Here is a 26,832-nt window from a genome sequence, read left to right as displayed (position 1 = left end):
TTTTTCATGTCTCAAAACTTTGGAACTTTGGGCACATACTTGTTGCATGCATACAGCTGCTTCAGATGCACAGAGCTGTATTTAGTAGTGAATCACAATACAAAGTTTCCTGGCAAGTAACCTCTGACTTTATTAGGGACAGGCAATAGCTCTGTTGAAGATCCTTGTAAAGTTCAAACTGGGTGCTACGTGCTGATTACTGTTTTTAGCTGCATTAAGCTATGAAAACCCAGTGATTTCTAAGATCTTTCCATTACATATTTTCAACCTTAAGCGTAGCCCAAGAAGGTTAAGAGCAGTATTAAGAAGGAAGGTTTTTAACAAAACACAAGAAGTTCAGAATGCCTTTATCTCAGCATTAAATCTCATCTTGTAGATGGTTTGGCTTGTGCTTTCTGGGTTCAGCTGACTCACTTGGGAATCCTAATGTCTTTCATTTTTGGATAAGCATGTTCCCTTTCCAGGCAGGGTAGCCCAGAAGCCTGGATTCCTTTCAGTGTTCTTAGCCCTGATGCTATAACTCCACTGTGTACCACACCTGCAGGACTCCTGTGAGGTCTGCAGTGGTCAGGGTTGAGTGAGTACAGACCACTGTCCATGTGTACATAGTGACCTCCTTTGCTGCTGGTCTGGATTTTCATGTTCATAAATGAGGGCTTACATGTTACCAGTGTGAAAATACCAGACAGTATTTTAAAATGCACAGTCAAATAACTTTGTTGAATTCAAGAAACTTTTAGAATCTATTTATGTGAATTGGCCTTGAGCATTAGTGACTTGTTTTCAGGAGATGCATTGCAGTCTATTGAAAGTCACGGGAATGGAAATACAGAAAAATTCATCGTACATCACAGAGAAGGAGAAAAGAATTAGTACCTGGAAGCCAGCCTGCCATTCTAGATCCAGCTTTAGGCTATTTGTCAAGAACTGGGAGCTTATAGGCTCAAGAGAGGATAATGGATCCAATGCTTTCACCTCAACTCACAAAACTGTCTACACTCTTTTAAGGCACCAGATGTGGTCCACCAAGAAGTGTTCACCTTAGAGGACTTCCCAGCCAACTTAAACCATATGGTTGCCTTGACCATAGAAATAAACTTTAAATAAGATTCAAAAAAGTCTTCCAAATTAATATTTTAAAATATAAGTCTTCAAGAAAAATGGTACCAAGAAATGATTGTACAAAACAGTATTTTTCCTGTGGCAGAAGAGACTCTTATGTCCATTTTGACATGAATTGAGAAGAGCTCTTCCACATGGTCATATATGCAGGAGAATTTTGACCTAGCCTTTGTTTTGTACATTAGTTATGCATAAAAGATTGTAAAATGACTCATGAATAATTTTTCACTTTCTGAGAAAATGCATGCTTCATGGAAAGTCTTTGAAATTATTATATCTTTGGCCTATTTATCCACATTCTAAATTTGAATGCAAAGTAGATTATTAAACCTCTCTGTAAATCTGAACCTTAGTATATAATATCTATATGAACAAAAATTAATTATATTTATCCTGCTTTTTAGATAGCAAGATAAATATATATAGAGCTAGATATAAATGTAGATATAGATATATAAATATAGTATAAATATTTAAATACAATCAGATAGCCCTAAAGATGATTACAAAAATATATGTTTTCTAAAATCAAGGCGGCAGAAATTTATTGATTTACTATAGGTAAGGAGAAAGTCTTACGTAGATCTATTATATTAGGATAATGTCAGAGAAAAGATTATAAGAGTATATGAATTCTTTCAGCAGGATTTCAGCTGCAATTGTGGACTTTCCAAAAAAAAGGAAAAAAAAGGCATAGCCAAAAATCCTTTTCAAAATCCATCTCAAAGGGCAGTCCCAGCTCTTACTTACTGTAAGTGCAGAAAAATACTGAGATCATGTTCATGGTAGTGATTCTTAGAAATTCTAGGTTAAGACTGATTAATTGGAGCTAACAAACTTTGTATTTAATACCAAAGAGATATTCCATGACAACAGGGTAAGGTCATTTCCATCAAATGAATACTGGAAGAATCACATATGGGAATTTAAAGTGCACATAATATTTCAATGCCTTTTTACATCCTTTTCTGAGTGTAGTTAAACTCACTACTGGTATGTTGGTATATGCCTCAATATAATAGGTGCTGTCAATAGAATTTGAGAGTAGCTTACGTACCTGAATTTTTTCCTATTTATGAAGTATTAAACAATAATACTTTGTCTTTTTGGCTGTTCTAAGACGAGGAAGCGGTTGAGTGTGGTAGGTGCATTTTTCTTCTTCGATTTAACTTTTCTTTCTTAAGTTATGTTTTCACTCCATTTAATGATTTCCTTTCCTATTTCTCCTTTGTGCTTCTCAGAGGAAATTGAAGGTACATGTATAAAAGTTTCCCTGAATAGCCCAATAATTTTATTTAGAGAACATGTGTTTAGAATTAAATTGAGTATAGTCCAGTGTTTCTGGAGATGTTATACATATGATGCTTTTATATTGCCACCAAATACATTGAATCATGTTTTAAAGTAGATACAAATACCAGAATATTCTTAGTTGCTTCATTTAGTGATCAGTAATTTGAACTGTTGTTTTAAACTGCTTTCTCTCTCTTGAACTTCTGCAAGATATGTATAGAAAAGCAGTATGATAGAATAATACTGGCAGCACTTGGGTGGGCTGGGATGGAGAGAGATGGTTCTGAGTTAATTACATGGCCATGAGAGGTCCTGAGCTTGTAACTAATACTGACAGACTATTTCTCTGAGGTGGTAGAAGGTTCATCTGTGTGGTGTCATCGTTACTGTTTTTCCTCTGGGTTTCCCTCTGAGTGCAGCCGGTTATTGTTGTGTTTGCAGCATATGTTAAAGTAATAGCAGCTGATCTCTTGTGTTTTTTTGTTTGGTTTGGTTTTTTTTTACTTAAGAGGCTTTTGTTTATAAAAGCATTAGAAACTGTAGCTCATAATTTTGATCAAAGGGCCTCTGGCATGTAAAAATATACATTATAGCTATTTTATATTAAATGAGAGGATGTGTTTTTGATCAAAAACCTTTCTGTCTAATCCAGTGAGCCAAAACATAAAGCTAAAGTTTGATAATGTATAGTTTACAAAAAAGTTTGATATACATCAAATCATTTTGCTTTCTTTTAAGTGGCATATTTTCTATTAACTGATAAAGCGTGAATAATACAGTGTTAGACTTTTTTTTTAGAATGTTGTCATCACAACTTTTGCTTGAAAAGGTAAAAAGATCAGTGTGCATGCTGCAAAATCCAAGGATATCTCCAACTAAAATATAAAACAATAAATATTGTTTTATGTTTTTAAGAAAATGGCTTATTGGAGGCTTTTTAATGCTATGCTTTGTACAGTTGTCATTTAAAAAATAATTTCTTCTGTGTTTTTTGCTGGGCTTCTAACTATTCTGCTTTATTTCTTGGCTCTTATTCTGTATGCTTTTGCCCTTCGTCCAGAAGATGCTGAATGTGCTGGTCACAACAGTGGATCCTATCTAGGTGAGCAACTGATTACAAAAGACAATTTTGTTCCTTTCTTTCAGCTTCTTTTTCCTGGAGCTACTGTGTCCACTTTGCTTTTGGGGGTAATCTGCATACAAATGTCCTTACTCTGCATGACAAATGCATGAATATTAAGGTTTTAAAGATGGCTCATTGGATTTGACATAAAGGGTTTATGTAGTATTTGCCTTTAACTGGTTAAACATAGGCTAATAAAATACTAGTTGATCTTAAAGTCAAAATTTTTAAACTACATAAAACAAGCTATGTGTTTAATGAAACAAAAAGGTTACTGTATAATGAAAAATTATATAAAGATACTCTAAAGGTTTTATTCAAGTTTTGTGTACTCATTTTTTCTTTGTACATGTCTATCTAACCATTTTGGGAGGATTCAGTAAAAATACAGAGCAAATTTGCAGACACCAATTCTTTTTCCACATTACAAAATATCAGTCATAATAACTCAGTAGCTTAAATATAGCTTTAAAGCTGGTCTGAGCTCAATGTATCATTGCGGGGAGTGGGGAAGAGGAGGGGCAAGAGTGCTTTGGCTTCATTTTCAAGATTCCAAATTTCAAACAAAAGTAACATTTTAAAAAGGTGAATGTTCCATGATATGTTTCAACTTTTTAATTTGTGCCATTTTGAAACCTATGTAAAAATATTTTAGTTGAAACTGTCCAGAATTTCTGCCTGCTGAAGGCTGGCTGGAGCAGATTTTGTGGCAACCAGCCCTTTTCCCAAGACTTTAGTCCTCCAACTACAAAAGGAGTGAGGAGAAACTTGTCAAAGTATTTGACTATTTCCAAGCCAGTGGGCTCACTGAAACATCCTAGACCAATACTGCAAATTGGAGTTGTTTTCACATTGTACTTTAATGGTTTTAAGTATGGTATAAAAACTACATCAGGTACACACAAAGTATATAATTGAAAGAACTCTGACCTGTTTATGAAACCTTAGTGTGGTATAATTCCATCCTGTGCTCGTGGAAGTTGTGAGTATATGATCATGCTGAAAATACACTTCTTACCTTTGTTAAGTAATCAACTAAGTTCATGTTGAATTGTAATTGTATTGAAATATTGGGTATGTTTGAAAAATTATAATTTGGTTGTGATTCCAGATTAAATTAATTTTACTTATCAAATAATTTACTTGAAACATGAACAATACCCTCCCTCAGGCTTTTCTTTCTGTATGTAAATACACACTGCATGAATTCGTAGGGTGAGACTGTCATGGTTTTGCAGTCAGATCTTAGTGGGCTGCTGCTTTATTTGAGACTGAAGATCACAACACAAAATCTACCTTTTCTAGGTACTGTAGCCTTTTTCACTGAAACATTTTAGTCCGTAGTTACCAAAAGGACATGACCATCTTAGGAAGGAGGCATCTTGAGGAAAAAGCTACTGTTGTCCCAGAAGCAAAGAACAAAATATCAAGATGCATTGTAGTTTACTTAGGCAAAACTTTACAAGAATTTTTCAGAATTGCTAAGTACAGTTCAGGCAATGGTTTCTTTCTTGAGAGCTTCCATGTAGTGGAATATTGTCAGCAGTCCAGAGGTGGTACCTTCAGCCATCTCATGCTGCGTGTGTGGTTTTGGAATGAGAAGTCAGAAGAGTCAGAAGGCAGAAAAACTAATGTTAGGACCAGTTTTGGGGTAAGGACACAAGTATATTCACTGATTGTGAATAAGTAGCTTTTTGGCTTAGAAATTACGGGTTCCTTGGAACTCTTCACTAAGAATAATTTGTTTAAAATTTTCCTATCTTAAGAACAAGCAGGTAGGCTTTTGACAGTTGATGTTATCATTCTTTTGCATGCAGTAACAGGACACAGTGATTTATAATTCAAATTGTCTCATGCACTCCAGTGTCTTCTTGTTTCACAAACCATTTATATGGCTCTGGCACTGCAATCTGTGAGCCAGATCACTCTGTGAACACCCAACCCTCTCTGAAAGGATGTGTACTTCACACACATACAAGGTAGTCATGAGGAGCAAAAGAGGAGACTTCAAAAGGCAGAATGTCTGAACCATTTTGGGTCAAATCTTTTATATGCAAGGCTATACTGCTATTTAATTTGAACCCTCTCCTCTAAAGTGACTCAGATAAATTTAATGATTTTTCACCAAATTCTAATATTTAAGCCATAGTATGGTATTGTATGTTTCTGCTGTAATTTCCTGAGGAATTGCTGAGGAAAATGTTAGGAGTTTGCCTTTGCCAAGCTTAAATTCTGGTTACATTGCTTGAACCTTTATGAACATACAATAAATATAGATGAATATCATCTGTTTACTATTCTCAATTTCATCTTTAAAATCCAGACATAATCTAAATTTTTATTAACCCTGTCTAAATGTGCAAGCTGGGAATCAGTCCAGAAGCAAACATAGTAAGAAGTCTGCTCTGTGTTTGTGCAGTTCCTGTGTAACAATAGAAATCCTCAGTATACAAGCCAATGTAAAAAGAATACCAATATTTTGGGAGGAAAATAATATCCAGAAATATCTAGTAGAAATATTATGTTCATACAAACCTAGATAATGACCATGGTACAAAACTTACTCTTGTCATTAATATGAATACAAAGGGTGCTCTTAAATGCATTTACAAGTAAATAGAAGTTGTTTACTCTAAGATGAAATTAAATTCAGCAAAGAACATATGTAAATTAAACACATACTTAAGCAGTGATTTTAATGAATGAAAAATAACAGAAGTCCATGTAAGTGCTTTATAGCATTCTGGAGTCTTACTTGTGAATTTATGAAGCATGCACGAATTTATATTTTATTATTTCCTGTTAGTGTAGTCTGTCTGAGTTTGAGAAATTAACTTTCTGGTTTTATAAGTATATTTGGACTGAAATTTACACAACATAGTTGAAATCTCACTCTTCAGAATTCTGTCATTAAATGTAAATAAGCACAGCTATTTGCATCATCATCATCCTTTTAAAATATTGCAAGGCAGGCAGGTTCACACATTGTGTATTTTCAGTTTGGATTCTCTATGAGGTCCCAGTGGATTTCTCTATGTAAGTGTAAGGATGTTGTTCTGAGATGAAGAAATGTATACTGCTAATGGTTAAAAGAATAATCCAACTTCACTGCTAAGGTGTTTTTTTCATTCTTAGAGTTCTAAGTGATTTCTCTTTGATTGCTGGGACTTAATTAAGTTTATTAATAATGATTTTTTTATTTCATATTGAGAAGTATAAGTTTTGAAAACATCAGTAGTTTGAGAACATTTGTTCTTAATATTTTCTACCCAGAGCCTGCTCTTATTTCACCAAATCTGTTACATTCCAACAGCAGTTTATGGGTTTGCATGTTCAGTAAGCTCCTAGACGTGTAGCTGTAACCAGTGAGCTGGTGCAAGCTTCTCAGTGTTCAGGAGATTATGTTGCTTTAGTGATAGAATTTTCCCCTTTTATTTTATAGTCTGCATACTTGGCAACTAAGGTTAATCTCTGCTTATACCTATATTCCACAGACATTGTAGCCTGCAGCTCCTTTCATATTCATCAAGGTTTATATTATCAAATATTCTAGGCAAGCTGTACATTTTCCTTTTGTTCTTTATAGAATTTTACTTTCAACCTGAATCATTTTATAGAAACCTTTTCTGCTGCATATTAGTATTGGGTTTGGTTCTCTGTAGTAATCATCCCTGTATTTTTAATGATGTTCTATTCTTAATTTAAATATATGAAGTTTGGTTTTCATGTTTTCAAAACTATAAAATATGCAAAGGTTAATAGAATATTTTTTGCCTTTTCATAAATGTTTTATTCCTTAAAAATACAAAATTGTTTCAGTTCAGTTTAATATTTTTGTGCAGTCATAGTTCTCAACATAAAATGCAATTACAAATGCAGACATTCAATAGAAAATATTTTTTAGCATTTCTATAAAACGGCTTCCAAGTCACAGTAAAGTTAAGCCATATATGAGAGGACTTAAAGTGGCTGATGATGAGCAATGAAGATGCTTTCAGGAATGCAGCAGCAGTATCATATAAGTGTTGGATATATTTGAAACATCCTTCCTCTTGGAACTGTATGTTTTTCTTGGGTTTGAATGCTATTTAAAGCAAACTTTCTTGAGAGTCTGTATGGGCTATTCAGATGGACTTTGAGGAACAGCTTAAAAAACTTTGAAATTAACAATAGCCATAAAGTGGCGAAGCAAACAGCATACCACAAACTTTTAGTAGTCAGTAGTTTTACAGAGCATCTTCACCACACTGCAGAGAAGTCAACCTTACTCTAGTTTCTGTTTTTCTCATATTTGTTCTTTTTAATTAGTATATTTAATTTTCTGTAATGTCTTAAGTTCTGGTTGAACTTCTTGTTGAGCTTTCTTAATATACAGGACAATATTACTATTTAACCAATTAGTTTCACTGGCAGAAATATCAAATATTTTATTCAAGGAAACATGTTAGCTGTGGAATCATATCACCTGACTCTTTGTTATGTTTTCTGTGGAGTCTGTAAAAGTGACAAGGGACAAATTAGCCTGAAGAGAGAGCCAAAAGATTTTCTCCTTTTTTCAAGGAGTGGGAGAAATAAAATTCTTAAATAATCTACCACCTGATAATTTGCTAATGAGATCTGAATAAATTGGTTGGAGAAAAGAGGAACAAGTTACAAATGTTCTAAAACCTAAAAGTGGAGATTGAATTGGTAGGAAGATTTTTCAGAAAAAATAATTTTCCTAAAGATTGCACAGTTCACAATTTAAGTGGAGGTTGAGAAGCTAATTTCTAATGGCATTTTGAGACAGCTGATCAGGGACATGGAGCTGTTGTTAATTGTAAGGTCAACACCAAACTGGAATGGAGACCACTGGTGTAGCTTCATTTGATCATTATTCTTACTTTTTTACCTTTTCCAGATACATGGATTCTCTTAATTTTGTAAACCATTTAGTAGTCAATGGTGAAGAATTATTCTTTTTTTTTTCTATCTGTTTTTTGTTTTTCCATAGAATTATTATAAAGGGAAAAAATGCAACAAACAGAATAATTTTCAGGATTTGGGGCAACATTTTTGTTGGTGTTTGGGTTTTTTTAATCAGGAGCATTTTAGATGAGGACTCAGGAAACTTGTAACTTACTTTATGTGTCTGTAGTCTGTATTGCTAAAGCTACTTTGTATAGCTGTTTATACACTTGGACATAGTTGTGATCAAGAGAACATCCTTGTGTCCTGATGGACTTCACCTTAGGGCAGGCAAGATCTCCCAGGCCCTCTTGTGGGTGTGTAAGCTCTCCAGTAGAGATTTCTGTGTCTGACTGCAGTCACTTCAATGTCAGTGTTATTTAAATAATAAAATAACGTAACCCAGTCTATTTAATTATGTTTTCATACCTCATATTTTGATCTTTTTTCTATGTCAGCCCACCTCCTACTATACTGTACTTCTAAAATACATGTACTTCTAAAAAAAGTGTGACTGGTAGCTCTTCTTCTTTGTTTACTTATTAGTATTTTGAATATAAATGGGTTGAGATAATGGTATTCTCAAACAAATTTTTCTTCACCTTTTGATTGCATGCTTGTGTTGTAGATTCCTATAGGTATAGGGGCTGACATCAATTAAATAACTTGGTTAACATCCTTTATGGTCCAGGTTCTATGATGATTTATGCTCAATGAAACTGTATGTGTACAAAAAACTAAGCCTATAACTTAGCCTTTTAGCATTTTTCTTTAGATCTGTTGCTAAATATTTGCAGAACTGAATCTTGAAGTTGTACAATATTACCTTTGAAGAAGAAATAATAATATGACTACTTCTCAAACACCTAAACATAAGTGCTATTATAAGAATATGAAAACATTGTGCTGAAAATCTGGAGTCACCAAAAATTAACCCCTTTACTGTCCCATGATGTGTTCTGGGGGAAAAACACCAACAACTTTTCCAGTATTTAAAGTATAGCTTGTGTTTTACTCTGCTACCACCAGACAGTGAGATTTGCTTTGTAGTCTTTGCAGTCTTTCCTATACTTCCTTACAGAACAGAAACGTTGTTGTAGAGATACAGTAAAATTTAATGTAATGCAATATAAAGGATTTATTTGGAAAACTCTAAGGTAATCATTAACAGAGGATTAAATTAGTTTTTAACATGTAGTGCAAAACAAGTTTTTTGTGCTGTTCTGCTTGAGAATGCCAGTGATTTTGTCCTTTGGGAGTGCTTGAAAGCCATGTGAAATTTCAAGTCTTCTTAGAAGGCACAATAGATGTCACACAGTTGATGCAATTATAGATTTAATAGCAATATTGACTTTTAATTTCACAATATGGATACTGTGTTGTCTAAGGTGTTTCTGGTAGTTTGTAATTTAACTATGAGTGCTTGGATTGACTATTAAACATACTCAGGAAAGATTTAATGCACTTTTTAAATACACCATCAGCATGGAGCTAAGCACAAGAGAATTGTTCAAGGAGTTAATTCTCGTTAGCCCCTTCAACCACCATATATGTTTCTATCCTATGCTGTATTTGATGTCTGTGTGCCATGGTGATTTAATAGACATGCATTAGATCTGGTATGAGACTTCAGCTTGCATGAATTGCCTTGTGTATCAATTTAGAAGATACTCAAAATGTCTAAATAATCTAAGTATGTTAATAATTTATTAACAATTTTTAATAGCAGTTATATTTTGCAGTTTGTTTTTGCAAAGGTTCTGTTTTTATTGGTAATCTTAATTTTGCAGTTTAAGTAGGTACCTGATATAGTTTAAAAACATGGGAAATGTAATTCTAATGACCTTGCTTATTAAACATATAATATACCTTTTATTCCATGCTCCAATCCTTGAATGTTTGGAAGATACTGTTTTCAAATGTTTTAAGAAGACTTGTTTTCTTACTTTGAAAAAACCCTGTTCTTACTGCAGCTGGTTTTAGAAGAAGCTTTCGTCTTAGCAGAAAAGATAAAAAAACAAACAAGTCCATGTATGAGTGCAAGAAGAGTGATCAGTATGATACAGCAGATATCCCAACGTATGAAGAAGTTGCAAAATATAGACGACAACCTAGTGACAAATACAGGCTTGTTGTTTTGGTTGGTAAGTTGCTTTCTTTATTTTTGACCTGGTCAAACAGAAACCTGCTGATGAACACAATGCTTACCCAAAAGTCATTTAGATTGGAAGCAATCTCAGGAGTTCACCTGGTCCAGCCTCCCACTGAGCGAGATCAACACCAGGTTCTGAGTGGGTTGCTGATGGCAGCAGCTTTGGGAACCTGTCTTCCCATTATGTCTGCCCTGTCTTACCTCACACCTCAATAAAGAGGTGGCTTCCATCTTTTCAGTGAGTGTCAGAAGGATGCTGGTGGGTTCCCCCAAGACATCTCTTCCCCAAGCCAGGCAAGCCCAATTCCCTCAGTCTCTCTTACAGATTCAGCTCCTGACCATCTTCAAGGCCCCCTCATCTGATCCAGTTTATCAACAGTACTTTAGTGCAGGGCTTGTTGTGGACAGAGAATTCCTCACAAGGGACTGACAAGTGCTGAGTGAAGGGGGAGAATCATTCCCCTCTGTCTATGGGCCAGGCTCTTGCTCATACAGCCCAGTCTCCTGTTACCCTTCATTGCTGCAGCGAGCACTGGGGACTCATGCTCAGCTCTGCCCACCTGAACCCCAAGGCCCTTGTCATCCAGCCAGCCAGTCCCCAGCCTGTAATGCAGAACTTTGTCCTCATCAAATTTCACTAAGTTCTGCCAACTTATGCCTGCAGCTCTCTGGATGGAAGTGCTGCCCTTGAGCAAGTCACTTGTATCACCCATCTTGCCATGGGCAAGCTTTGTAAGGGCCCACTCTGTGTTGTTGGTATGGATGTGAAACAGAGTATGTCCTTGGGAACTCCCCTTATAATGAGTTGTAGAGCACAGACCTATAACCCCTTCCCTTTGAACGTGCTCCATTTTTTTACCTGTCTAGTAGTCCACCTTTCTAGACAGGATGTCTCAACTTGCATATAAGGATGCTTCAGGAGATTGTGTTTAAAGTTTTCCTAAACCAAGGGGAGATGACATTAAAATACAGCTACCATGGTTACAAGTCTGAATGTGGCAGTCAAGCTGTACTAAAACTCAAAAGAATGATGTTGATATTCCATTCGTAGAGATCAATCAATATATCTATGTTGAAAAAAAACCAAAAGAACAGGATAAATATCTGAGGTCAATGAAGAGAGACAATAAAAGCGGAGAGAAACAAAGTCCCCTACTGAGTTGGAAAAAGTAAATGGACAAGTAGTAAGAAAGGTGGATGCAATGTGGACCTCTGTAGGCCAAGTATGAATGTAAGCGTAACTGCAGAGGACTCAACATATTATCCTTAGTCAGCTTTCTGATCTTCTATAATTTGTCATGGCTTCCTCATGGCTTCTGTAATGTGCCATGGCTTCCTCTCAGCATTTATTGTATAATCAGAATGCTTTGCTTCAGCTTCCCAAAAAGAGAGAAAGTGCATTATCTTAAGCTTTTCAAAGGTAACAATTGAGTAATGAGTAACCATCAATACAAGTGAGTAATATCTTACAGATTATCATTTTCTTGGCAGTAACACATAGTCTGATTCTTCATTAGTAAAATTTCCTCCATTCTGAAGGAATGGAGGCAGAATGAATGCAGAGCAGAGAAATATGACCCTCTATCAGGGACTGTTAGGAACTGTTGAGTAGCTGTGTTTTTATATCGCTCATATCCAAGGGAACATTAAATTGAGTTTTTAATAAACAGTTTTGTCACTCTCCAGCACTAAAAATCAGCCACCTACTAGTGTGATCACTGTGAGATTTTGGGTTATATGCAACAAGTAATAACATGGTTGAGTTGATTTTACAGTTACATCAACAGAGTGTAGTGCAAAAGTGTGATAAGTAGACTTTTTATAACAAATTGCATATGTCTGATCTAAGGAATGCCTAGAGACTCCATTTGATTTTTGTTGTAATAAATCAAATGAGGAAAGAGTGCTTTTTCAGTAACAAAAGCAATTCAAAAATTTATTGCGGACTTCAGTAATTCTAATGTTTTTTCTCTGGATATTAAGAGTAGCTTAAGTCTAGCCAATACCATAAAAATGTCTTGGGCAAAATGTGGAAAAAACTAGCAGAGCTAAGCAATACAGGTATAGCAGAAGCAAACACATTTTAAAAGCTTTTTGTATGCCAGTAGCAGCATTCCATATAATACACTGAATATAGTAGTACTAGGAAAGAAAGGAACATATAATTAATTTATAGCTATAATTGATGGAGGCACTAGATTCTGTTGTGTTATGCTAGGTCTAAATATATTATTTACTGTTTAAAAGGGGACATTTAGGTTTGGTTTTCTCCCTTTTTTTTTTAGGGGGAGGGAGTTTGACAGCTTTAAAACAAATTTCACTTCATTTTGAATTGGCCCAGTCTAATTTAAAGAACATGAATTGCACACACAGTCATTTCAGTGCCCTGTTGTGTGATACACACTACTCTCAGGTTCAGCCCAATGTACCAGTTTGTCAAGATCTTACCTTGCCTGCAAATGTAAGTTCATGAATAAAACCCTGCAAATCCTTGGGGCTAAAATAACATCATCTGAAGCAGTAATTATACAAACATTTCTGTGTGCTTGTAATTGTTAGGATTGTGAGGAGTCTGCTAAAAACAAAATTATCTAATACAATATCATCAGTCTGCTTCTAGTAACTTACTGCTCCCAAGCTGTCAAGAAATCCTTAAGGTCTTGCACCATAAATATTGCCTGCATCCTAAGTGTTACATACCTCACAGCCCTATCAGACCAAGGTAGAATATTTTAATATGACTTGTATTATTTAGACACTAGAATTCTTATTTCTGTTAATGAGGGAAAAGCCCTGCTCACGAAGTCTTCTGCTCTGCTTAATTTTAAGAGCCAGAGTAGCTTAAATTTTATTTTCTTAGAGTTAGAATGAATGTGCTACATGCAGTAACTATCTGGCATCGTTTCGGCTAAGTCAGAGCTTTCTGAAGGGGCAGGATGAAGTGAAGTTGTAAGTTAACAAACCATGAGCACTTATCCCCTAGAACACACACTGTTCTGTGCATGCAGTGTGATCACTGGAGGTGTGCAGAGCCTTTCAGGTGCTGTGGTCACCCATGGTGATGCCTCTGTCCAAAGTGGGCAGTGGTGGAAGCAAGGACCAGAGGTGTATAACCATAAAGCAGAAGTTGCTACTAGTGTCTGACATGATCAGAAAAGCCTCTGGCTCTGAATGAGACTGTCAGTACTTACCACAAAGATGTGCTTCTGGTCACTACTGCAAGGAATATCTGGAACTGGAAAAGCTCTCCATTTGTTGTATTGCTTAGATTTTTTTTTTTTTTTTTAAATCCATCACCTTGGGTTTTATCATGAAGGAGTTGTGATGAAGCCAGGTTTATTTCAGAGCAAAGGGGGATGAAATGAAAGGGCCTTTTAACTCTCCACCTCTCCTGACTTAGCTTTAACATGTTTGATGGCTTCCAGAGTCTTAATTGATCTACAGCAGTAGTGCAGGAAATGGCCTACCATATCCATGATACTTCCAGTCAACTAACAGGACAATGAAGAAAGAGACCTATAATTGCTATCTGCATTAAAACTTCCTGGTTGAAGGCATGGGAAGGTCAGCAAGTTTCAGGAACAAATACATAGGATGTAACACAGTGCCTGGCCTTGCCCATGAGAACACCACTATGAACTCACTGATCCTACTTCAGTGAACAGCAGATCTCAAAGTACATTCCCACTACTTGTTAAAATGTACAGAAACACAAAAAAAATGAGGTTCTCCTTTCCTACCACACTGAGCTGCAGTCAGACATGCATGTGCAGCCATTGCATTATAGTGTACTAGGAACTGAGCCACAGAGGCTCTCTCAAGGCATTTCTCCTACTAGGTTCTTGTGATCCCAGCAGGAATATTGTCATCTAATTCACAAAATCTTTTCTGAAAGACCACTTGCCTTTCCTTTTCTTTCCAAAAGACTACTAGGAGCTTGTTATGTGTCTGTGAGTGAAGAATGGCTGGTTGACTTATACTTCCCAAGGCCTAAACTTACAGTTTTTTCAGTTTTCTTCAGACGTGTCTGAGTTTAGTGCAAGTTTTAATGATTGGTAGTTTAATTCTGCAGATGTCTTTCAATAAACTGAGGTAGGCAGTGCAGTCCACTTGTGCAGGATTTGACCATTAACATGACTTAACATGCAATACCAAGCAGCACAAATGTTCCTTTAAAAAAGTAAGCAAAGTATCTCTAAATCTGTCAGCATAACTGTAAATATTGCTGCATGGGGTGATTTATAGTAAACCAAAACTACACTACAGACATGGATCCTGCATGCCTTGTATTTGACTATGAGAATCAGGATTATCCTTTTAAATCCTGACACTTTATTCTCTTTTTGAGTTCAAATTGTGTTCAGATGCATAACTATTAGAAACTGGCATCTTTCTCTGCTGCATGAAAACAAAAAGAATATTTAGAAGGGAACTGTATATTAACTTGAGAGAGGTAGTATAAAAATCCACATAATGGATGGATTTGCTGAGCTGGAACCAGTCTTCAGTGTCCATATGCTACAGTTATGAGAACTCTGTGATGACAGCGCTGAAAAAGAAGACTCTACACCTTTCAGTAGTTAAATTTAAAGATGATTTTAAAATGTTAATCTGGAAGGGGAGACAGTAGTAGTGAAGTTGTGGTCTGGAAACAGAGTTAAGCTAAGGTTCCAAAGCATGTGTCACAGGAAGTGAAGCCTAGACTCTTTATATATATAAATAGAGCTAAAAGCATACTGTTGATTTGACAGCATGTAGACTAAGGAAATAATATTTGTGTGAATTTGATGGGAAAGATTTTTTTGCTTAAAAGTAATAGAGTGATTTTTAAAACTTAATTCCATTTGGTTTGGTGTGCTTTGCTAGGATATATTAAGAGTTTTAATTACTTTTCCTATAAAAGTCCATATTTTCTTTAAAGAGCTAAATTATTATAAAAAGGAAAAAAATTAAATTATAACAAAAGTGATGCCATTATCTACATAACACATTACTGTCCTCTGCAGACATGCACCAGTAGAGGCTGCTGTACACCATATTAAATAACCATTTATACATACTGATAGATTAATTTACAGGAAGGTCAGAGATGGAACTTGAAATGTAGTTCTGTGTTTAACTGATGTGAACACATAGAAACTTTAAATGTAGAAACTCTTAAGATTTTACATCAGAACTACTGTCAGGGGGTAGCAGCAAAATAGCAAGCACTTGCTTTTCATCATTATGTGTTTCAAGTCCAGACAGGGTGTATGGTCATTTTTACATAGGCACCTGAAGGTACTAAGGCATCAGTCTGTTTTTGTACTCTGACTAGTAAGTAGTGGTTACAACATTATTTCATTGAAATGTTTTATTAGGTTTTGTATTTACAATGTTTAAAATGTCTTTATTAAGAAGCACTCCATATATATGTGTCCCTTTTACTAAATGTGCAAGAATATTCCTTAAAACCACTGGTATTAATTTGGATATGGTTCCAATGATTCATTCTCCTTTGCCTTCTGCTGTTGACCTGGCTCTGTAGAAATGAAGGCTCTCCACTGTCAGAAATGTAAGAACATGCAGAGCTGAGCTCCCCTCACACACAGCACCATGGCCCTGTCACCAAAGGGGGCAGGCAGGCTGGAGCCCTGCATGGAGGGCTCCTGGGGACAGGCAGTGAGTGCCTGTGGAGCCTTTGAGACCTCACAGGACAGAGTGCCCTCACAGAGACCACTGGCAAACAGCTAAGAATTAGCGACAACTCAAAAGCCAAGAGGAACATCTTGCTCTGTTGCTTCTAGTACAGCACTACTCAAGTGGAGGTGGAGGAGACGGGTCCAAAAAATTCCATGCAGTCTTTGTTTCTTCCTGCCATCCTCCTTCCAAGAGTGGTCTCTCTTTGGCAGTCGCATGAAGAAGGAAACATTTGCTTTGGACCTGTTCAGACAGCAGGCAGGAGACAAGCGCAGTTTAAAAGAAAATCAACAACAAAGAAAGAAACCCAAACATCCCAAATGGGTTGTGACCTGGCAAGTACTGCCCTTCCTTCCTCCCTCCATGCAATGCCACTCTCACACAGTTGAAAGGTGGATGGTGACAGCTACAGGCAGCCAGGAGCTGGGCAGTGTTCCTGCCTGCAGCAGTGCTCCCAGGGCATGGGAAGGTGGAAGCAACTGTCCCCAGGGGCATCTGGTGCAGGCAAGGGATGCAGCAGCAGGAGGGAGTGAGGCCGTGCTGACACACAGTGCAGAGGCTTTGGGGGCACTTTTCACATGCCAGCTGGGCTTCTCTAATGTTCAAGTTGGAAGTATTCTGGCAAAATAAACAGTCAAACAAGTTTTTGTTCTGGAAAGCTGCAGGTTGGCATGCAGGGGTTTGTAGTTGGGCTGAGATGGAGGTGGGTGCATGCGGAGTGTAGTTGCAGCAGAAAAAAAGTCAGCTTTGCTGGCAACTTTTTTTCACTGGTTGTTCCTCAGTAATAAAGTCAGAACAGAGTAACTGCCTGCTGCATCCCTGAAATTTGTCAGCTCTGTATATACTAGGAGAGGCTGGAGCTATGGGTGTTTCCAAATCACTGACTAAAAGGCAGTAATGTCACAGCTGTAGGCTATGTAGTCTTATCTTGGAGCATACTTGCACTGAATATAAGAGATAACTGGCTGTTGGGAAACAGGACAATTTTTTTTCTTTCAGGTCCTGTAGGGGTTGGACTGAATGAACTGAAACGGAAATTGCTGATCAGTGATACCCAGCACTACGGGGTAACAGTGCCACGTAAGTAAAAATGCACTCCTAGTCTCTAATGATATACTTCCATTATTGGCCTTTGTTACTGTATTACCTTTAAGGTACTTTCAAATTCGTGTCTCTAAATGCATGCCTGACATCCAAATAGCTTTTCTTATTTTTAAAAGTGCTGCTGCAGTTCTGTATTCAATAGCATTGATTATACTGATAGAGCTTTTTGGCTCAGAGGCTTTGCAGTACACTTTCACTACAAGTTCAGCATGATTGATGTCAGTGAGGTTTAGTAAATGAAACTCAGCTGAAGAACACCCTGGATTTGGCTATAAAGCAGTGAAATGTACTCTGTTGCCAATGCTTGCATTCAGCAAACTGGCCTTTATCTGTTAGGCTGAAAAACCAGTTTAATCCAGTGAATAAATTAATTAAATCCCTTTTATTAGCTTTAGAAGAGTTGATCTGGGGATGTTTTTTCCTCTTTCCTGCCTCTGACCAAGTAGTGTGATTTTTATAAAATTGAGTAACATTGTGTTTTATTAATTTCAACAATATTTTACTGGGTTTTCTTTAATAGGAGAACTCAACAGTTTTAGACTTTGATTTCTTTGATTTGCTTTCTACTTGTACCTTCTATAGGGATCTTTCAAAAATATGGCTCCAACATTCTGAATTCAGGAGATCCTGTGGCTGTTTTTTTGCAAGCGCAGATATTCTGTGAAGTGTATATGTATGAATTAATTTGCTAAGTAGAAAAATTAATGCATTTAGTTTGGCAAGTAATTTCTTTTGCATATATTTGTTTCAACTGGGTATCGAAGGCAACAATAACAAAAAAGCTAGATGTTCCCAAAATATTTAACACATTAAAGTATATGCAATCATTTTCCCAAAAATATTTCTCTAAAAGTTGACAGTATTCATCAAGCTGCCTTCTCTTTTCTCTTCCAAATTTGTGGTTATAAGCTAAAACAAACATGTAAAGGAATCCCTCTCCCTGAAATTCAGTAAGTCAGGACTTGGAGAGAGAATGGGGTTCCTGTCTTGGAAATGTTCCTCATTGTGTCAGCCTGAGAAGAGGAGTGATATATCAAATGACATTCAAGACTGTGTTGCTGCAAGCAGGTTTTGTATGACCATATGTGATGAAGAATGCACGATGCTGTAGTATGCAACTTGTTGGAAATAGGATGTTGTAATGGGTTCATTAATCATAAGCGACAACCCCACAAATATTATAGGCAAAACCCTTATACCTACTTGGGGGAAAGTAAGAAGCACAAATAATACAAGGCTACCGAAAGAAAATTTGAGTTCTGTTTTGATCACAGGATAAAGAAAAGCACTAAAACATAAAGTTCACACCCTAATTTTTTATTACCATGTTTCACATACCATAGCTACAAGAGTTGTTAATGAACATAACATTTTATAAATCAGAGTGGTGTGCTTTGTTTCCCGTTATGGTTTCATATGCTAATAAGTTTAACAAGAGGCAAGGCTGGGGTAATTGTTATGGACTGCTGTTACTTTTATTATTCAGCTGTCCTCATTTTATTGGATTTTTCCACTAGTTAATAAAAAATGATAATCTGATACTTGTCCAATAGTTTTTTTTCCTGATTTTCCTGCATGCATTTAAAACTCAATCCTGTCATATGCTTGTGTGCTGCCTACCAGATCCAGAGCAGCCTTATGTGCTTCAGAAGTGAGGGAAGTGCTATGCTTAGTATTGCACAAAGAGTTTGTACTTTTCAGCTTTTCCTGAACTGGTTTGCATTATATTGTTTTGTGCATATTTTCCTTTTTTTTTTTTAATATGATGAAACTGCAGACACTACCCGTCCAAGGAGAAGCCAAGAAAGTGATGGTGTCGAATACATTTTCATTTCCAAGCACTTGTTTGAGACAGACGTACAGAATAACAAGTATGTTGAAGAAATTTTTAACTAGAACTGCAGTTAGAACAATGGTTTATTATAAAATGGGGCTGGTTGTTATTTTAGATAATAAGTCAAAGTTGATATAAGTTGCAGTGATTTGAAAATGTGTTAAAATTACATGTTGTTATATATGCAGCTGGGGAAAAATATGGAGTAAAAAAAGCAATATGTGCAAACACAACAGTTTCTAAGCTTATGAGTAGTTCCAGTACCTCAGTTCCTCAAGGAGACACTGAAATTATAGGTGCTTGGGCTGGTGGGGGGCATTCTTTTCATAGAGCATCTTCTGTCGTAGCATTAAAGCACTGCAGCTCTAGGGAAGGGGAGTGTGGAAGTGCTGCAGACGTGCTTGAGTCAATGTTTGCATAGTTCTGCTCTCTTTCAGTCCAGGTACTTCCTCTGCTTTTGAATTTAGAGATCTACAGTGAAGCCCCTGCCTGTACACCCTCCAGAAAGTAAACTAAAATGAAGAGACAATGGTAGCATCATGCTCTCCAGCAGCCTATAAAATTCTGTAGCTTGAAATTCTGCCCCAGTTTCAGAGGGCAAAAGTGTATTAGACACAAAGCTGTGGGTTTTATTGAAACTTCAAACTGTGCTTTGCTTTTCTGGCAAATAGTGCTTGTACTTTTATAGCAAATAACCAGCTGCCTTGGTTCCACCAGCACCGTCATCACTCCTCCTCTTCTGAGACAGAGAATTTGGATATTCTGTAGTGTGCAATGAAATTTCAGTAGTTTCTATTGTTTAGCTTATCCACTGTTTTATTGCATTGCATTAGTTCAGAAAAAGAGGTGATGGAAAACGTTAGTGGGCTGTTGGACTACAGTGCTTTTCTCTCTTTAACTGTAATACAAGCAGGTGTTACTGATTTGAAAGCAGTAAAATAGAAGATTTCTTAAAATTGATATGCTGAAGTACTTGACAGCATTTCCTTTATAAAACACGGTAGAACTCTCATGTAAAGTAAAATATTTTTGCTTCTGAATTAAATATTAAAAACCAAACTGGTAAGCTTTTTTTCTGGAGAAAATGGAAATTATTCCAGTTGTTTTCACCTTCTGCCACAGGTTTATCGAGTATGGCGAGTATAAGAACAACTACTATGGTACAAGTTTAGACTCTGTTCGATCAGTTCTAGCTAAAAACAAAGTTTGTTTGTTGGATGTGCAACCTCATGTAAGTAAGCATGTCTTCTGAACTCTTGTACTTCCTCATATTGCATATTAGAATTTTGGTAAAAAATATTTCTCAAAAGGTGTACTTTAACCCACACTGGATGACTGTTGAGTGCGTTTTTTTGCTACCTTTATCTCAGCAAGGCTTTCTGAAAAGGGATAAATATACAGCCAGTAAATAAAGGAATTAGAAGCCTGCAGCATAATATTAAAGATTTAATTATGGAATGCTCCTATAATTCCATTTATTTCTGCTAGTTTGGGCAAGAGATTGTCTCTGAAACTTTAATTTCAGAATAGTTTTGAGTTATCACTGAGTCCAGCAGCTCTCTCTCACATGTTTCACTAGACTGTTCATGCCAAGGGTTTCCATGCAAGATAGACATGAGTCAAGGAATGCACAAAATATGATGTTGGTTGGATGATTGTTAAGAATATTCCTCTCTAAACTATTTTTTCTTGCATTGACCTGGTCTTTCAACTCTGCTGAACAGCTCCACTGGGAATTTTTTTGCTCCTCATAACCAGTGCTTCTAGGAGCTGGACTAGTTTGTTTAAACCTAGCCAAAGCATCTCCTCTCCAGGGGTGGCCAGTGTATGGCTTCTGTACCCTGGCAGCTTGTGAGCAGCTCCCGGGGCAGTTTTGGATGTGGGGCTGTTCCCTGGGAACAGGGCAGGGGCTGCCCTGGCAGAGGAGTAGCCAGGGAAGCCATAGCCCATGCCAGGGGAGGAGGGGAGCTGACAAGTCCATTGCTGTGTTCCTGCAAAGCACTAAATTCTTCTGGGGACCCAAGCTTGTAAGCAATTCCAGATCCTACTCTCCAAGATGGAATTTTCCTTTGGACTGTGGCAGGGTGAAGAGGATAGAAAGCTTCTGGCCATCTACCCTGCTGCAGCGGAACCATAGAGCTGCCTCTAACACCACACACAGCTCACTCAGGAAAAACAACCAGCCAGGGAGTTGTGTGGTGGGCACACAGTACTAAAGAGAAAAATCACTGACCTTTTGTGAACAGGTGTCACAGATGCCTCTTTCTGCTAATGTTCATGGGTACAGAAAGGGTTATTCTTCCTAAAATGGGTTGAACTTTTCCTCCTGCCCTGAATACCTGCTGTTCCACTCCTTCCTCTCCCTGCCAGTGGCACTGGTGTGCACAACTCAAACTTTGCCAGACTTCATGGGGCTTACCAGCAGCCATGTGGAAATCAAGACCAATGATCACCCTTGGAGAAAGAGTTTTCTTACCATTATGAAAATTTTCTTACCATTATGAAAACTCTCCATAGACGAATCAATGCTGGTCAGCAGAGCAGGATGGCAGTAAATAAAAAATACGTGCCTAGAAATGCTTTATGGGTTTATTATGGTCAGTGGAGAATTTCTTTGATTACAGTAAATTCCGTTGTGCAAAATAAACTAATTAATTAAAATCTTTCCTCTTCCCAGACAGTGAAACACTTGCGGACATATGAGTTTAAACCATTTGTTATATTTATAAAACCTCCATCACTTGAACGTTTGAGAGAAACAAGAAAAAATGCCAAGATTATTTCAAGTAAAGATGATAAGGGAACTGCAAAACCCTTTACAGTAAGTATAATTAGACAGGGTAAATCAGGAAAACCTGTCAGTTTTCTTGTAGCAGTTTACCTTGAAAATAAAGGTGATCTCTGGTTCTTATTGGCAGCACTTGTCAGGGCTTACACAAAAATCTTGCTGTTTGTCAACCTCTCTCACATTGCACATTTACTGTGGTGTTTTCATTGTTTGATATGCTCATGGGTATTCACAGTTTCCATACTGCTCTGATTTTATGTCATTGAAGAACCCCCACAGTGCAAGCATATCTTTATAAGAGATTATGCTGTGGATTTCCTTTAAAAAAATTACACCTGGGCTTAAATGTTTCTATTCAAATATAAGAATTTATTTGTTTTATCAACTGTATTAAGGGGTCTAAATTTAGGGGAAAATGCAAATATAAGGAATCAATTGAAAAAGTAACTGCTACTTTAATAAAAAGCCCGTATTTGTGGATAAGAGAAATAGAAAGGGTTTTAAAATGTTATAGGAAAATTGTAAAAAAGAAGAAGAGATATCTAAGCATGGAAAAAAGCCTGTTTTTTGTCAATAGTCAGAAAAAAAAATTTAGATTACCCAATATTAACATACTTGCTTCCTTGTAATATAATGAAATAATATTGAATTAATTGAATCTACAGCAAAGTTGATCATCATTAGACTGTTTAGCTGTATTTACAGTGTGTATCATTTTTCCTCATTCAGGTGTTACTTCAGATTTTTTAGGTTTTATTTCAAAGTGAATCACAGATATAGGCTGTATCTGTATAGAATGTGCATTTGGAATAGTTAGGAAATTAAATTCTGTAAAGAAAGGTTGGTGTGTGGTATATAAAAAGTGAGAGGAGTTTGTTCTTAAGAGCAACCTTCAAGCCATTACTAAATTAGGGCAGGTTTCATCTCTCAAAGTCATTTAAACTACTAAGATTTGTTCCCTCCCCAAACATGAAATCCACTAAGCCAGATCGAACAAGGCATAGAATGATTACTCCTACCAAGCTCTTAAAAGGGCTGTGCTGTAAGTGCTAATAGCAAGCTGAGATTAACATAATGAAGCTTTAAATGTATCATCAAAGTGAACAGCTAGAAACATTTTCCACTGGTGCTGCTAAAAGAAAATGTCTCCGTAATTACCGTGCAGTGACTAATTGTGTCTCTACAAATGGAGAGATGAAAGAATTGCCTGTTGAGCTGAGTCAACTCATCAGAATACTCTCTGAGATCACTTGTAATGGTAATCTCTATTTTTTTTAAATTAGAGGTACAGTTTCCATCTCCTGATGAGATAAGAAATAAGCAATTAGACCATGTTTAATACAGAAAGGGTTTATGCAGGGTTGCTATGGACTGGCTGTGCACTGATCTTTATTGCACTGCTCCTACTAGGAAGAAGATTTTCATGAAATGATTAAATCTGCCCATGTGATGGAGAGCCAGTATGGCCACCTTTTTGACAAGGTGATAGTCAACGATGACCTCGCCACAGCTTACAGTGAGCTTAAAACAACTTTTGACAGGTTGGAGACCGAGACTTTCTGGGTTCCTGTCAGCTGGCTACACTCATAGTAACGTTTTAGGTTGACAAAACCTCTGCTGTTGTATCAAGCATCTAAACCTTGGGCGTGGTTAGGCTTTTTACTCAATGGCCACTTTCTTGGGAGGAGGGATTTTAACTCTACTGAGCAGCAGGTATACTCTTCATGCACTTGGAACTGGTCTTGTTTTCCTGTGTCTTCAATTCTGCTGCCCACAGTTTGGGGCAGAACAGTCAGATTAAACCTCAGATTTTCTGTGCTCTGTAAAGTGAGCTAATACTAGTGTAGCAGAACTGCCAAACACCTCTTTATCATCATCGTCATCAAGGTGAGTGTTTTTAACACAGAGATTGCTGAAGATACAAATTTACACTGGAGATCAGCACTTCAGTGGCTTTAAGCATAACCGTTCTCACAAAAGAGCACATCAGCACTTGGAAGTTATTGCCCTTTCAGTGCTTGAGAGAACTGAAACAGGCAAAAGTGACCAACATTTTTATGAGGAATGCACCATAGTTTTAATTATGTATCAATGTGTTTTTACTTTTCTACATGTGAACCTTGTCTTACATGTACAGACTGATTTAAATATTCTTTTGCAATTACATAATCATGGAAAGAAAGATGTATTCAGTGGCTTAATAGTGAAACACTCAGCTGTGAGCATGCATGGATTGAAAATACTTTGAGGCATGCTCTGAGGCACAGCAAAAAAAAGTCATGGGAATAATTATTTAAATAGGAAAAAATGTGAGTTTGTGTGTATATAACTTCAAAGGCTTTGGGATTAAACTTCTGTAAAATCAGTGACAAAGTGATATGAATAGCAACAAAGTAGAGAATAATTTTTTCCCCCTTTAAATTGATTTTAAATATTTTTGGCATGCTTTAGAATAATTTTCCTGTCAGAAATTTTCAAACACTGAGGAAACCTTGGACATCTGAGAAGCAGTTGAAAGAGATTAATTCTTTTTATTGTTGAGTATGTAGTGATACTTTTTAGTAGTGTAACACATATTTTGTCTCAACTCAAAAATAAATTAATGCTGTAGAGTTCACTATAAAAAACATCCTTGTCAGTGGAAACAATACAGTTGGAAACCCCATTTTAAGATTTGATGTGTCAGTGCTAAGCAAATGTATATTAGAGGATGTATTTTTAATATAGATAATTTGGTATTTTTCTTTACTTACTACTGATATGCAGGAAATGAGTACAGATGTAAAGACCAAGTTTCGCCTGTGTGTTGTGTTGTTAATATGTCTTGTAAGTACAGAGTGTGTGTAGAACTTGCTGACCAGATCATCCCATCTGTGGCATTCAAACGGGAAACCATTATTTCATGTTAATCTGTAAAAGAATATAGCTCTCTTGTTTAAGAAAAAAAGAATTTAGTGAAACTTTATATATTTATGAAAGGGTTGTAAAGGGATGTTACGTTTTTAAATTTCTTGTCAATGTGATCATTTATTAAAGAGATTACTAAATCTGTAATTTGAAACAGTCTCTGTAAATGGAGCTCAACATTCCATGTAAATATTTTATTTCAGTTCATATGCTGATAAAGCCATGAGGTTTTGCAGTTTTATTCTAAATGTGTATTTAATGTGTGGGCCATTGCATTTGGCTTAGAGTCTTATAAAACAAATGAAATGCAAGAAACAACAGCAAAATTCCTGGGAGTCTGGAAAAGCTTATGCAAGAGTTACAGATGTACTGAGTCCCAGTATGGATACATGCTCTGCTTGAACAGCTCAACTGTAACTTCTGTCAAATTTCACCATTTTCCTGGTGGAATTAAACTTTTTTGTAGCATAAATAGGAATTTGTTGATTAAATTATTTGCATAGAGATTATCTGAGTTCAGAAAACATTTTCTATTTTTTTTTAAATCACTGAAAATCAAACTGTTTCTCAGGGGATATGGAATACGGCGGGTCAGTTTGCCTTCGTCTGCGAGATGCCAAGCGCCTTCACCATCTCTTGAAATGGAGAGGACCCTTAGCATCTCTCAGGATGTGGCCATTTCCAGCAGGAAGGGCTTTAGTCCCCACTGAAACACTATTAGCATTGCTCCTAACTTGGGCTGTCTTGGGACACTGGGGTACAGTCACGCTTGCATAAGGGACCTGCTTTTCTCTTTGTGAGGTAGATGCTAGAATAATCTGCAAACTCCCTGGTAGGGACAGTTCTGGCTGTCCTGCAGGCTGTTTTTCCTGTCTTTTTGAAATTAATTTAATTCCCATTCCTGGGTCAGTGTGGTCTGGGAGGATGTGTGCACAGCCCTGCTGTCCTGGGCAGCAGTGAGCAGCGGGGAGCTGTGCTGGGTTCCAGAGCCACGGACCCTCTGATCCGCAGCACAGCCCGCCAGAGCCACGGCTGCTGCCCGCCTCCGAGCCAGGAGCTGGTTCCTGAACGGCAACACCTGCACAAGAAAGGCAGTCTTAGAAACATCGATCCAACCAACAGAGTAAAGTGTGCACAGTCTTTGACACGTCAGAAACAAGTAAATGTTTTTAACTGCATTACTAAATTGCTCTTTAAAAATCAACATTATTGCATTATTTAGCTTCAAAAGCTAAAAATCAAAGCCCTCCACGAGGCAGGCAGAGATGACAGTAGGTCTAGGCAGAAAAAATGTCTTAGTTGAACAGTTTCAACAGGACAGGAGCCTGCTTATCATGATGGATCCTGAGCTGTGCTGAACTGTTCTGAGATACCAAGGGGAACAGGGGGTGGATTGTTGCTTTGACTCCTGAGAATTTGGGAATTAAGACAACTAAACATGTTTCCAATATTCCACATATTCAAGTTGTGCTGTGTGGGTTTTTAGAGAAATGTATGTTTTGACAGTCAAGTCCAGATGTTTTTATTGTGTTCTAGCTGGTTGCTGTAGTCAAACAAAGGGTAGTATTTTTTAATATTGTACCAAACTCTATACTTGAATTCAGCATCAGGTGTTTGGTTGATGTCTTACCTGAAATCTGATCTTACCTTCTTATGCAAAACAATAAATTATTGATACACTACTGAAGGTTTTTTTTTCTTTATTGAAAATTGCACCACAACATATCATAGACTCATAGAATGATTTGTGTAGGAAGGGACCTCAAAGATCATCTTGTCCCAACACCTCTGGCATTGTCAGGAACACTTTCCCTAGACCAGGTTACTCTGAGCCCCATCCAACCTGGCCTTGAACACTGCCAGGGATGGGGCATCCACAACAT

General features: G+C 36.9%; 1 protein-coding gene across 3 annotated transcripts in view; it reads left to right on the top strand.

Moving 5' to 3' along the window:
- The window catches only part of MPP7 (MAGUK p55 scaffold protein 7), a 147,282-nt gene extending 120,651 nt beyond the window's left edge, over positions 1 to 26,631 (top strand). For all 3 annotated transcript variants that reach the window (XM_077788708.1, XM_021543033.2, XM_077788699.1), the window contains 6 exons: positions 10,459 to 10,629; positions 17,316 to 17,396; positions 19,198 to 19,291; positions 20,377 to 20,485; positions 21,932 to 22,075; positions 23,453 to 26,631. In XM_077788708.1, coding sequence (XP_077644834.1) covers positions 10,459 to 10,629; positions 17,316 to 17,396; positions 19,198 to 19,291; positions 20,377 to 20,485; positions 21,932 to 22,075; positions 23,453 to 23,632 — 779 coding nt within the window. In that variant the 3' untranslated portion in view covers positions 23,633 to 26,631. The remainder of the gene's footprint in view (positions 1 to 10,458; positions 10,630 to 17,315; positions 17,397 to 19,197; positions 19,292 to 20,376; positions 20,486 to 21,931; positions 22,076 to 23,452) is intronic.
- The last annotated feature ends 201 nt before the right edge of the window (positions 26,632 to 26,832 follow it).

The sequence above is a fragment of the Lonchura striata genome, chromosome 1 (assembly GCF_046129695.1).
Source record: "Lonchura striata isolate bLonStr1 chromosome 1, bLonStr1.mat, whole genome shotgun sequence".
Classification (NCBI taxonomy): Eukaryota; Metazoa; Chordata; class Aves; order Passeriformes; family Estrildidae; genus Lonchura; species Lonchura striata.
Note: the sequence above shows the minus strand (reverse complement) of the source record. Positions and strands in the feature narration are given on the sequence as shown.